This window comes from Opisthorchis viverrini (assembly GCF_000715545.1).
Source record: "Opisthorchis viverrini unplaced genomic scaffold opera_v5_36, whole genome shotgun sequence".
NCBI classification, from domain to species: domain Eukaryota; kingdom Metazoa; phylum Platyhelminthes; class Trematoda; order Opisthorchiida; family Opisthorchiidae; genus Opisthorchis; species Opisthorchis viverrini.
The window spans coordinates 1,687,009-1,700,644 of record NW_008751692.1 but is presented as its reverse complement, the minus strand read 5'-3'; the positions used below and the strand labels follow the sequence as shown (position 1 = coordinate 1,700,644).

At 45.2% G+C, this 13,636-nt stretch overlaps 1 protein-coding gene across 1 annotated transcript in view; it reads left to right on the top strand.

Annotated features, from left to right (window-relative positions):
* T265_02802 (hypothetical protein) overlaps positions 1–13,636 on the top strand; it is a gene marked incomplete at both ends in the record, with an annotated part of 67,102 nt that overhangs the window by 38,920 nt on the left and 14,546 nt on the right. The window contains 3 exons of the mRNA XM_009167127.1: positions 419–621; positions 9,591–9,756; positions 12,422–12,523. Coding sequence (XP_009165391.1) covers positions 419–621; positions 9,591–9,756; positions 12,422–12,523 — 471 coding nt within the window. The remainder of the gene's footprint in view (positions 1–418; positions 622–9,590; positions 9,757–12,421; positions 12,524–13,636) is intronic.

Genomic DNA, 13,636 nt, shown 5'->3' with positions numbered 1-13,636 from the left:
GCAGCTACTTACCCCCCAATCATCGGTGAACGAAACTGTGGCAGCTACAACCAGTGTACGACCAGTACGCGGTTATTACAGCTGATAATGATGATGATGATGAATTACTTTTCAAGTAACCAAATCTATCGTTGCCTACATGCGAATCACCACCACATCAGTGCTAGTCGACGCTAGGAACATCCTTGTTCCAACCTACTTGATATGACATTAACTTAATCCGCTTGCTTGGTAATTGTACGACCAACTCTACTTACTGGTTAATCACAGCAACCGTATCTTATTTTTCAGCGGATTTGTAATTGTTCCATTTTATTCATATGACAGTCTCATGTGTTATTTTTCTGGTGGATTTTTGATTTCATCCTTTTGATTTACCGTCTCGGCTAATGGTATCCCGTAATCTCTCCCGTTCTAGAATGAAGTGAACGCTATCAAATGGGACCCTAACGGTCGGTTGTTGGCCTCCTGTTCCGATGATATGACACTCAAAGTATGGGATATGCACCATGAGCATTGTGTGCATGATTTGAAAGGTCACACTAAGGAGATCTATACCATCAAATGGAGTCCTACCGGTCCGGGTACAGCTTATCCCAGTGCTCCGCTATGTTTGGCCAGGTAGGAATGTTGTCACGTTTCGTTAGCATTCTTTGTGATTACATGCTAGACTTGATTGCCCGAGTCTTCTGAAAGCTAATTCTAAGATTCGCCAGCCATTTACCGGATGATTCACGCCAGAGATTAGTACTATGCTGTAGGGTGCGTTCATTGGGCTACTCTGACTGCTTGCCAAAATAAACTTTTCGCCCCGTCAAATGCCAAATAAAAACTTCAACGGTGGTTAGGCCCTGACTTCTGTGCACAGCAGGAAATCCCAGGCTTACCAGACTGTTTAGTATTTTGAGCACCTTCATGGATCAGTGGTTCGCTACACTGGCACACATGGCTGAATCGTATGGGCTGTCTACGATTTCTTTGACCATAAAATTCACCAACCCATTCGTTCAAAGTCTTAGGGTTGCAACTCGGCTTAACTCAATTTTGGTTGTACCCGACCTTCAACGTACTTTTCTTTGATATAAAAGTTAACGTTCCCAGTATGCTTTCAACCGTTTCCTATAACCTTAACCGGACGCCGGTTATTAATGCAGCTAAGGCCGTCCACCTATATTTCAACATTGGCGGACGTTCAGTGAGGAAATATGGGACAACTGGCATAGACCTGTTGACTGTTCCATCTGACTGGGATAAATTGAGATACAGAGTTGCATATTGTGGGTCATTGTCTTAATATGATCGTGTTTGGATTCACAATGAATGCCTTCAGTGCTGGAGGACACAACTGAGCTGAATGAAAATTAACAATGCGAAAACGTACGCAGCCCGAAAAGCCTTATTCCGGCTCACAACACGGACCAGTTCCTTGATCACTGATTAAAGTATGCGACCGATTGCCGATCTTTCTATGACTGTGTCTTTCATTATACATGCGTAGTTCGAGTTGTCTTCCTCAGTTTCCGAAGCCTGAATGGGTTTTTGTGTCTCGAGACTAGGTAGGCTTTCTCCAGCTGTGACTCTTCATGTTCTGTTTTAACTAGATCGTTTAGAATGACTTGGAAAGAATATTGTATTGCACATACAACTGGAGTCAATCAACCACTGTACATTCATTCAAAAAAATGATCCGGGTCGATATCTCCAACTGCGAGACACATTCGTACCCCAACCGTAACACGATTACTGCGACGTGGGAGGCAAATCCGACATCGTTCCGACTGGGTGTAGAATGCACTGGTTACATCCTCACGCCACTTCAATTGCTTGGACATCGCCGACCAACCAACTTAGTTTACCTTGATTTCGGAGGTCCTTTGACGTAATAAACAGCTTCCACCCATGCGAAATCAAAGGACTGGTATCAACCCGAGCGCTCTATTATCACCTCTTCCTAACTAGTTCATGCTTTTCACTGTGCACGTTTGAAGGAGCATCCTTAGCCGGACCACCTAGCCGTGCGTTGTTTGTCGTTTTGTATTGTGTTCGCGTCGGCTGAGTTTCGCAAAGCATGCTGTATCAAAACTGCTATTCTTTCCTTACACTAGCATGATGCTGAAGTGCGTTTAGTTCAGTGCCATTTGAAATTTTCGTTCAAGGACGTGAGGCCTTTCTTGATAAATTACCCCGTTTACTCTTGCCGTTTGCTAGGGTATTCTGTCATGATTATGAAGTAGTGAAAATTGCCGTTAGTATGACGAATTCCCTTCCGCGATGACATTCCGTGTCAACTAAATTCTCTGTTGATTGGTCAACATTATGGTTCCAACGACTTCGTCAACTATGGGGGCGTAGTTGATTCACCCTTTCCTCCCCGAACACTGACTTTTCGCAAACGGATTGGTTCTCGTGTATTTTGTACGACATTCTGGTGAAAAGCTGACCCACTTCAGTGTACCGAATTCCTTTTAAGGCATTATTTTGTCACATTTTATTGCGAAATCCAAAACTCCCAATGTTTTTGCAGAGCACTTATCCTCATCTTTTTTGTGAATCGGAGCTCAGCATTCCACCATGCCCAGTCGATGACCCGCTTCCGTGCAACAGGTCTAGACGGAATGCACTTGGTGTACACATAATTCACTCAAGAGCACACTTGAAACCCATTCGTACCATGTTCCGTAATGTCACACAGAATCAGTTGATAGCCTGCCTCATTGCTGCTAAAAACAGCATATTCCTCTCATTTCTTCAGCAGTATACTTCACTACTGTCCCATTGAAAATCCGGTCTGTGAGCCATCCAATTTAGTGGGGAGACCCTCTTTGTTTTGATCGAAAGGCCCAAATTAGCTCGGTTAGGCGTATGATACAGATAAATTCACGTATCCTGTTTCTGCCTACCTTTGAATATCGACTTGTCTTTTTAGCCCATATATGATAAGGCTGTTTCAAAACTGGTTACAGAATTAGGCGCTTCGTAATGTATGGTCTGCAAAAAGCAATGCTCGTAATAGCTGCTTAGGACGACAAAGTTTAGTCAGCCCTAGCAACCTCAATTTTTGGGATTCGTGATTATTCCTACTCACTGCACTTCACTTATTCAAACCAGCATTCATGTAGCCATTACGCTAGACCGTGTGCTTGTGTTCTTTTATCACTACCACCACCACCAAAAACTCCGTTTTGCCCTGATGTGGTGTAATTTATGTGTAACCGTTTCCTCTATTCATGTTGCATCCGACATGACTTGAGACCAGCTCCTTGAGCCATTAAGTGAGAGTATATCTTGAGCGCTGAACGCTGCAATTCCATCTGTGGGTGACTTAACAAGAGATAAGGGCTTGTCGCCCATCCATTCTCATGTAAACGCTGCAGACTGAGTGAACTGGGTGCGCGGCGCATAAAATCAAAATTTCGTTAAATGACCCAGTAGACTACGCAGCAGTTCTTTTCCATGAACAGAAAGGTCAGAAAATCGCGTGTTGGTCATTGTTAGCCATCAAAGTTCACCGGATCACGTGATTTCCTTTGCGGATTCATTGTTCAGTCACACTAATGGGGGTTACTGAGTCTTGGTCGTCTGCTGCCTCTTACCACCAACTGCTGTCGGTTGTCACAATTGATTCGTCTTTGTGTAGCTAGACGCTATCTGTCTGTGACCTATCGACTGATACGTCTGTGTGTGCATCTGGTCACCTTTCAACAGCATTTCATAAGGAAGACAGTTTACAGCTTCTCTCGTAGTGTTGTGGAACGCACCAAGCTGCCAACGATAATTATGCACACAAATTTAGTGGTCTGAAAAATCTCCAGGCTCGTAAACACTCGGTTTGGTATGTTTATTGAAATATGCAGCATAACTATCGGGGAAGATTGACTCTGTCTAGCCACACTGAGTATAGATGTTGATGGCACCAATACATCTAGATCAAATAAACTGGTTCCAAAGACATGCAAAGAACTGTTTATCTTATATTTTTGGCGAGATTCCCAATAACAGGTCCTCTGAGAGTGCTAGCATCCTGTCGTGCAACAACTAGAAATTGCATTCCACATATCAATTCTTATATGCCCTGTGTAATGCACAGTTTAGTTTCTCGATGTTGATAGGCAGGGAAGTGGTGATGATGATTATGATTTAACAGCCGTTAGGGATAAGGGACGCTGTGTAGTTCGGGGATGTCTTCAACTCCACTTAGCTCGCACCTCGCTTAGCTCTTTTGCTTGTTTTGTCATCGTTGGTCATCATCAATGTCAGCAACACCAGCCATGAATCTTGCTTGTTTCAAAACAATCGACTGCTTAAGATCACAGTGATCACGCTCATCTTTATCTTTCCTGATTGGTGTCATCGCGTTTTCGCTGTCAGCACACTCCTTCATTGCTGATCAATCAAACTAGGACCGTGTGGCCTGTTGGCTGCATAGACTGAGTCTCATAATGGTGCAGTGTTTTGTGTGCTTCTGTTTTCCATTGAGCTTTACTGGTATGAGGCTTCATGTTCGTGATACGGCTAAGAAGGAAATACTCTCCTAGTCCTCTTGATATCGGGTTGAAACATGTATGGCGACTTGTTCCTTAGGGGCCCATAACGCTAGGATAGTATATCAGCACCCGCCCGATGCTCTGTGGTTGGTCTTTCGCTCAGGGCCCTAGTCTTTCACCTGCTTAGGTTTGGACACGGCATTATCCGACCTGCGAATGGAATGTAAACCTTAATCACCCGTCGGAAGAGAAATAAAATTCTGAAACGTTAAAAGGCACCAGGACGGGACGGTCTGTATCCAACCCTTTTCAAAGGCGAAGAGCCCCTGGTAACCCATCTTACAAAGCTTGTGGAATGAAGAAGAAACGCCTACAAAATTGGGCACGTCGACAGTTGTTCCTATCTCCAGAAAGAGCACGTGGACGCTATGTGAAATCCACCTTGACAAAAGCCTGATAGTTGTGGCGTGGAAGATGCTCTCTCTCTCTGCCTCTTAAATTCCCCTGTCTAGGTTCGGGCAACCTGGCAGTATCCCACTCCTCGTGCCCCTTGGTGTGGCACGGCAGCTAGGCATCAAAAGGGTGCCACAGCCGAACGATTTTCCTAGATGCTCTCTGGTCTTACTTTTCGAAGGTTGACTGAAGACAGGGAGAGACGTCTCCGTGAAAACCAAGCTGGTTTACGTCCTTCAGCGGGATGCATCGATCAAATCCTCACCCTCCGACCGATTCTGGAACAGCACCAATGCTTCCACCAACCAATAATGGTCGCGTTCCCTGACTTGAAAGCCGCTTTTGACTCTGAACCGTCAGGCACTATGGCGCGTGAAGGTCTACGGGAAGCTCTCTTCTGAGTTCACCAGATCAAGTGGTGTCAGACAGGACTGTCTCCTTTCATTTTTCCTCTTCAACGTCATCATTGATACGATCATCGAAGACTTACTATCAGCCTCTAACGCATATGGGGTCGAGGTTCTCCAGGGACGTCCGCTAATAGATACCTAGTACGCAGATGACGTAGCTCTTTTTGGATCTGACAATCCATATTGCTATGCGGATCAGAAATCTGACCGCTGCGTGCGAAGGACGTCAAAAGACTGTTCTTTGAAAACAATAAACAAACATAGCTGCTGCCTTAAATCTGACTGCCCGGTTGCTTCCTGTTTGCGGTTGTCTTTCTGGTGACGCGTGGGTCTCGACGGCTAGATATGCCATCCAGCGAAAGCATCTGTAGCTGACGACACAGTCCCCTCTGAACGGTTCGTCCGGTAGCTCCTGTAAAAGAATCTCTTGGGAAAGAAATATATCAGCATTTATTTTATCTGATTTTGTCAAGCAGAATTCACACACTTCACCATTGAGTAGCTCACCAACCCGCCTGCTGCAGCGCTTACTAGCTAACAGAATACCTTATAGTACCAATCACGAGCGAGAAACTCAGAGCCACAAGCAATGCCAGGACTTCCGTCCGCCGTACATTCCGGTCAGTCTCTCAAGCATCAGATCTTTGATAAAAATTGCTAGGCTCCTTTCTATCTCGCAACCAACTTTCAAATTGCCATCTACGCCAGGTAAAACAACGTGCATACAAACGAGGAGGCCATTAGAAAGCGGCTGTTTGTGTGCACTAGCTGCCCAGTTATGTAGAGCATCCGACACTACTAACTGCAGTGGCTCAGTGACGTACAAAACCTACCGCGATTAGCCCCCCGTAATACCCATTCCAGAATGTCACCAACTGCAAGGCGGACAACTTGTGAGCACGTAAGCGTATGAAGGAAAATAATAATTGTTCTGTTGTTGGTGCTCCCCACTTTCAAGAAGAGGCCCTCTTGACTTTCTTTGATTCGCTGGAAGCGTTGCACGATATGGTGCTTAGATGCTATTGGTGGCGTCGTTGATTTCGATTGTGGTCCGATTTGTATGATTGAACGTTTACATGATAGGCTAACACCAGGCCCATTCCTTCGCTTTTCTTCCATCTCAAGTCTTCGAACACAAATTTACTTTGTGGTTGTATGACCGTGATGCCTTAGTGTTAACACGGATGTGATTGTCAGTGAAGATGAGGGTGACTCCGCGACGAAACATAAGTTTACGCATATCTGACACAATTTAAAGCCTGAAAATTGCATCTTCATGTGCTTATTTGAACAGGACTGACCTGTGAAGTTTATACATCATTTTTGTCGCTCGTCACGCAAACCTTCACAATATCAGTGCTTCTGCCCGTCAGCTAATCAGCGTCCTCCAACAGTCTACGGAAGTCTGGATTTCAGAAGTCAGTAGCGATCAAGTAGACTGATATTTCTAGGTCGGAACAAATCAACAGTTCTCTCAAAGTTTTAGATGAGTCGGTATTTCTTGGTGGCGAATCCAGGAGTCAAACATCCTGCAACAGGTTGTGCACACGTGAGTATATCCGCTGCTCAAATGAGCCTGTTCATCGCCTTTAAATTTCCAGTTCATACTATTCGTGTTTCGTCACGGTGGACCGCGACGGCAGTTGAGCGACTCACCACATTAGTCGATCAATTTACTCAGCTCTGAATTTGTCCAGATGCTGTCCAACAGTACGAGGCCATCTGTGTGACGATTTTTATTTGAGCAGTGAGGGAGACAAGAACATAACCTCTTGGTACATCGTGCATCATTGTGTTCAGTTATAACCCTTGTGTGAGTTCTTAATGACTGAAATTTCAATAACGGATGTTGTGGAGAACGGGGCCAGATAGTAAGACGACCGTTTCAGCTTCATACGGCGGGCGTGGCTTGTTCAATTGTCTATAAAAATGCAGAATCTCATTATACCGTGGCCCATTATTGTACCACTCGTTTGCATGAACAGTTTTTCTACTGTTCCCTTCGTTTTACCGTCATTCAAACTGACTGAATTCCGTCGCATAGGTCACATGGTTAAATGCCTGTGATCCTGCGGGTAGGTATGCCGTAATATTGCTTGTGTTTATGACTAGCCACTTACTCTGGCTTTTATCGAGGACTGTAGTTGGCCGGTTACACTCAAATGTGTGTAAGCCGGCCTGCGGGATTGTATGTATGTACTTCGTTCCGGTCTTTGTACGTCAATTTCGGTGTCCATGAACAATTTGCCATGGTGGGGTGGATATGAAGGAAAGACATACGAACTGCCATCCATTCTACGCCACTGAGAACGTAGCTATGGTCGTAACTCTATGATGATTCACAAGTCAACATTATTTCCTCATATTTAATGACGTGTTTGTAAAAATTCTTACGATGGCGAATTCCACCCAGCCGATTGCGTCCGAAGCATCCCTCATTCCCTAATTATAGACACGAAAGCTTTCTGATACCAATTGTGCATGTGTCCAACTCACCCCCTTTCAGAAAAACAAAATGACATAGCGCCTTTCACGAGCGTACATGTCGACGCGCATGTGCACACAGTATTACCAGTTCGATGGTCGTAAAATGAAGTCCTCATGCTCACTTCATACAATGTTGATTCCTAAACTTACTGCTTACGGAAACTGCTTGTACTTTTTCAGTGAAGCTTGGATTTCTGCTTTAGGTCATCAGAGAGTTATCCGCGCATCCAGCTTTTACCGGCCTCGCGGTTTCACAGCGAGAGACCCCTTTTTCCATTGCTTTGGTTGAGTCAGAGTCCACTAATTGTTCTCACTGAAACTTATTGCGCCCATTGTGCAGATATCATGTTTAGTGACAGCAAAATGCCTGTAGAGGGAGTGCTCGATCAATGAGCAAAAGAGTACAATCTAATAGGGTTTTTTATCACACGGAGGACACTAGTGATCAGCTCTGTGGTACAGCAGTAAGCAGTACCATCATGATGGGAATCTCATGAGTGCCTTCTAACCTGATCAACTCTGACAACTTCATCAGATGAAGTGATCGGTCATTTGGGCTTCAGTGTACCAAATGCTTAAGAAAGACATACTCTTCCTCGAAGTCTGTGCTGCCGCTTATTCTTGACAGCTGCATTGTATCTCCAGGCTTCCAATCATAAGCTGCTTTTCGTGCTGTATAAAACCATTATTTGGAACTCCCCGTATAAATCAAGTGGATTCAGTCGCAGACACGTGAATGGAATAAGGAGGCAGAGATGATCGGTGTAAATATCACCCAAATATTCCGGTCTGTTGTGCACAACTTTCTCGTCTTAAGGATTTCAAGTCGCCTCACATTTAACCATTTGTAGAGCTTTCACTCTCATTCCCAGGATGACCATCTTGTTATTCACAGGTTGAGCATCACTTTTGATAAAAACCTCTTCGCTAGTTGATGGAATGGAAAGATTTTTGGTCAGAAGATGGTGGCTGCCATTGGAATTCCAACCCAAAACTCATAGATGTATATTATTAATGCACCAAGGCGAAAGCAGTGGAAAGTGAGAGCACCATTTTTGTGTCCCCATTTCAGGGTGCATGTCAAGAGGATTTCTCTTTACTCATGTGGACGATTTCACCTCAAAACCTCTCGCGATCACTGCGATACATTTAATGGGCGTCTGAATGGTGCTTCAGCCCGAAAACCCCTGCTCCATCGGTTTGGTGCGTGATTACTTTCTGTAGGACATCCTGTACTTCCTGGACTCAGCATTCGTGACTGAGGATGCTGCACATCAGCATTGCAGGTCGAAACGGTGTCAAATATGTATTAGCGGGGTTGTGGTCATAACGCACTCTTCACTGTTGAAAGTCATTCACGTAAAATAGGGCGTGTCTGCTGTGAATAAGCCAACTGAGCCTGGATTCCTATTGATGGATTAACATGCATCGCAATTGGTGAATCATCTTCAGGCTTTTACAACTTTGCTTTGCCACGTGACAGAAGTCGCATTTATCGATGCCAACGCGAATTTCTGTGACTGTTTGACGTATGTATCCGCTTGGTTGCCGAAATAATTCTTAGGTCTATTAAATCGGTGACACGTAGATTCAGCGAAAATCTTAATTTGACGCATTCTTGGCAACATTAATCAGTCTTGCTTCATGGAACAATGGATTTACCCTCTGTTTTGCACACCGACAATTTCTTCACTAATTTTCCTGTTTGCTGCTTTAGTTGCACGGTACATAATTGTCCATATTCTCCTTTTGACAGTGCCAGTTTCGACTCCACTGTGCGGTTATGGGACGTTGAAACAGGTAAATGTCAACGGATCCTGTCAAAGCACAGTGAACCTGTCTATAGTGTGGCCTTCAGTCCGGATGGTCGACTCCTTGCAACCGGGTCCTTTGACCAATGGGTTCATATATGGAATGTTGGCGTGAGTTTCTGTCCTTGATCTTTGCTTCCCCCCCCCCCCCCTAAGCGAAGACGGTCCACACGTCCCGAGACCCCCACATCTCGTCAATTTGATCGTTCACAAACCGCAACAGATATTATTTAACTGCTGTTCTGGTTCGCACATGGGCGTTTACTGTGAATCCCCAGAAATTCTGTTCTTGTTATCAAAGCTACGGAACACCATTTGCTTAGGTTGCTTCATCCGTTTTTCTGTCTTAGTGATCAGTTTGCAAGCCAGCCGTTCTCCTTAACCCTTTACATGTGTCGACGGCAGTGGAGTGGTTATGCCAAGTTTCAGATGGTTGCTTCCTTCCGGAGAGGCTACCCTAAAGTACCAGTCAGCAGCCCTTTCTTATGTCTGGTCTAGCCAGAAGAGGCGGCTATAACAGTACTCATGTACTAGCCTTTTCCCTCAATTAATAATCCACCTTCAACCCTCGTTTAATAGGTCTGTCAGTACGTCCTACATGTCCTCCTAACTGCAGCGGAACTGTTTCCATTGTTCCAACCAACTACGTTCTCACGGGTTGGACATGATTTCTAGTTGAATTAAGGTTTTCAATCGAGCCGTAGCACACCACACCAGAATTTAGAATTGCTTTCACTCATTTATACTATCACATCCAGTCAACTGACAATACATGTTGAGTAAAATGGCGTGCAGTACGTTTAACGCCAACCGCCGGCTCGATAAGCTACGATCGACCAACCGATTGCCGCCTCGCAGTCTACCTTCCGTACTATCGCCAGTCCAGTAATGCGCACAACGACACAATGCGTTGCTTGCGGATCAATCGGTTCACCGCAACCAATCGACCAATCATGCGGTCAGTGCCGCGTGCACGATCGACGCATTCGACAACGCGTACCAGACGACGACAACAGCAACTACACGAATGCGTGCTGTGTCGTGCAGTGTTGCTTTGCACGTGCCGTTTCTGCTTCTTCATCGATCACTTAAATTTGGTAGACTGAAAGAAATGAAGGCGCCCGTGATGAGCTCTGTTTATTGAGTGTTCTTCATTTCACTCATGTTCACGTATCTGTGCCTATTAGCCCTGTGCACTTTGGAGACCGCTTGTAACCTGGGTTTTTTTTTCTGCACACATCCAACATTGGGACACACTGATTCGGATCACATTCGGCTTTAGCATCCATGTGTTTGGGGGGGGGGGGGTAGAGTACTCTGTCTTCCAGCCATGCTCATCACTTTTTCAGAAACGCATTTTTTAACGTCCCACTTTTTATAGTACACGCAGTCATTACGGTCACTTGTTATTTTCACGTGTATCGATCCCCTGTCAATTTACCATTCTCAGACTTGAGACCACTCTACCCGAGCCAACATAGTTACTGATCACGAAACTTTTACTCAGTGTGCACTTCGCCTAGCGAAGAAAGCCTGATGAATTACTGTTTCGCTTCCCGGTAAATTAGCATTCCCATAGATGACTCGTCCGCTTCATCGCCTAACACTTGATTGCAAACAGTATACCATTTGTGATTTATTAGCTGCGAAGTCGATGCATTTCACTGCACTCATTAACTCGACCACTTTCCGCATAAGTATGCCAGAAACTGCGTTGCTTCTGAATGATTGCGAAGTATCAGTCGGTTTGTCCATCTACTCCCGCGCGTTCTATCTATCATTGTATGCTGTGCAACGAACACTATTAATTAATATTGTTTGGGTACGTCTCGCATTCGACACTTCACATTGGCTCGTGCTGGTGTCAGCGTGGTGATATCGTTGAACTTCACTCACCGCAGGGCGAGATCGCTTAGTTGTTGGATCGTGAACTTACTGAGGGAAGGTCCGTGCTTCGAAGCCGAACTCCGCTTCTTGACTTCCCCTGTCTAGGCTTGGGCAATCTGACAGTATCCCGGCCCTCGTGCATTTTTCGGATGGCGTGGCAGTCAGGCACCGAAAGGGTGCTGCAGTTGAACGATTTTTTTTTTCATTTACTGGAACCAGCACTTCCGCACTCAAACGCCCGTCCTACATAACCCTCTTTCAATTCCTGAACGAAACCTCATATGTTCGAGGCATTCGTGGTTATGGATGTGCCATGCAGACAGATTCATAAACTGTATTGTTATCCATCTGTATTCGATCATTAACCCCCAGTCTCACTTATGGTGCACGTTCGTGCCCTTGCTTGATGTCCCGTGTCTTTCAATTACTCGCCTTAAACAGGACGTAACCTGATCGCGGCTTTCGAGATAGTTCGACGCTTGTTGTAAATGGGTAAATTTGAACAATGTGTGAACCTGATAGACGGAAAGTTAGTCTGGAATTTCGCATTCCCAACCTTACCTTCTGAGATGCTTAGGTCTGCTTCGTTCGTTCGACCATCGCTTCCTAGGTTTTCCGCAAAATGTTTTGGGCTCTCATCATGCTTCCTACCAATTGGAACCAGGTTTCACCCGCGTTACCCTAAACCCGGTCTGAAAACATCAGTCAGTTGTTTGTAGCTCGTTGATGCTCAACTGTGGCTTTGCCATGACAGTCCAAAATATACTGTGATTCCTTTCTGGTGTGTTCTTAACAGCATACGGTCTTTGTACTTGGTGACAACTGACACATCTTGATTCCTGACACGTATAACCCAACCATAAATTGATGACCCACATCTACTTTTCAGACGGGCGGTCTCATCAACAGTTACTTTGGAACTGGAGGAATTTTTGAAGTCTGTTGGAATTCGCGGGGTGATAAGGTCGGTGCGAGTGCCTCCGACGGCTCTGTAAGTTGCCTGACACACCTCCGATCTTCATTTCAATTGTGCGCTCATTACAAATACGTTTTGGCGCGGTTATAACTTCTTGCTAATTTGGCGCACTGAGATATCTTTGCTCTCTCGTGCCTACAGCTGTGCTAGCATTCGGCAATGTAGCCTCTATTCCTCAAACATCGTTTATTTCGATGAGATCACCTTTCTCACCAGCTTTATTTGGCATAGCCTGTTGCTCTCTCGTGCCTACAGCTGTGCTAGCATTCGGCAATGTAGCCTCTATTCCTCAAACATCGTTTATTTCGATGAGATCACCTTTCTCACCAGCTTTATTTGTATGTGCATAGCCTGGACCTAATGCACTTTACATTTCCGTTGATATTGAGATGAGTGTCCAGATAATTCTGCTTCAAAGATGTCTGATTCATGGTGCCTACATCGTCATTCTTCGCACAGACATTATGGTTCTTCGGTATACCAATGAGGTTACATTTTCATCATCGTCAGAATCGACGGGAACATCAATATCGACACCGATGTCTCTGTTTAGAACTTCAGGATGGAAGAGTAGGAGTGGATAGGGGGGGCCTGGCTCCGCCGGAGTAAGCAGTAAGCTGCATTCATTCTGAGTTGTTTGCATCTTCAAGCGCTCACACAGGTACATTGGCAAGAAGTGACATCGCGAACACCACTGACATCTGTTGGTCTCGCGGCGTCTCCAACCAAGCACGTAGGGAGTCAAATGTACGTCGTCCCTCTCACGCCCTTCAGTCAATTCACATTTTTCACCTCGCGTCGTCTCGTTAAATGATGACCATTTATGCATAGCAAATGACAGGGGAACTAGAGTTTATGATTTCTGGATGAAGGTTATTCTGCTACACCTTTCAGCACCTGTAGTTAGAAACAATGAAGATGGGATCTATGGTCTGCTCCCCCAGTTGTCTGGACGGTGTGCTCCTCGTGGATAGAGGTAAATGAGTTGGTTAGAAACTGGTTGAGGAGTTCACCGCAGCTGGCATGTCGACGGGACCGGGAGCTGAAGTAGAAATATACACTCGGGCTCCATGTTCCCTGTTCACGTTTCTATCAGAGGCCAACAGTTCGGGTTGAAAATACCAGGTG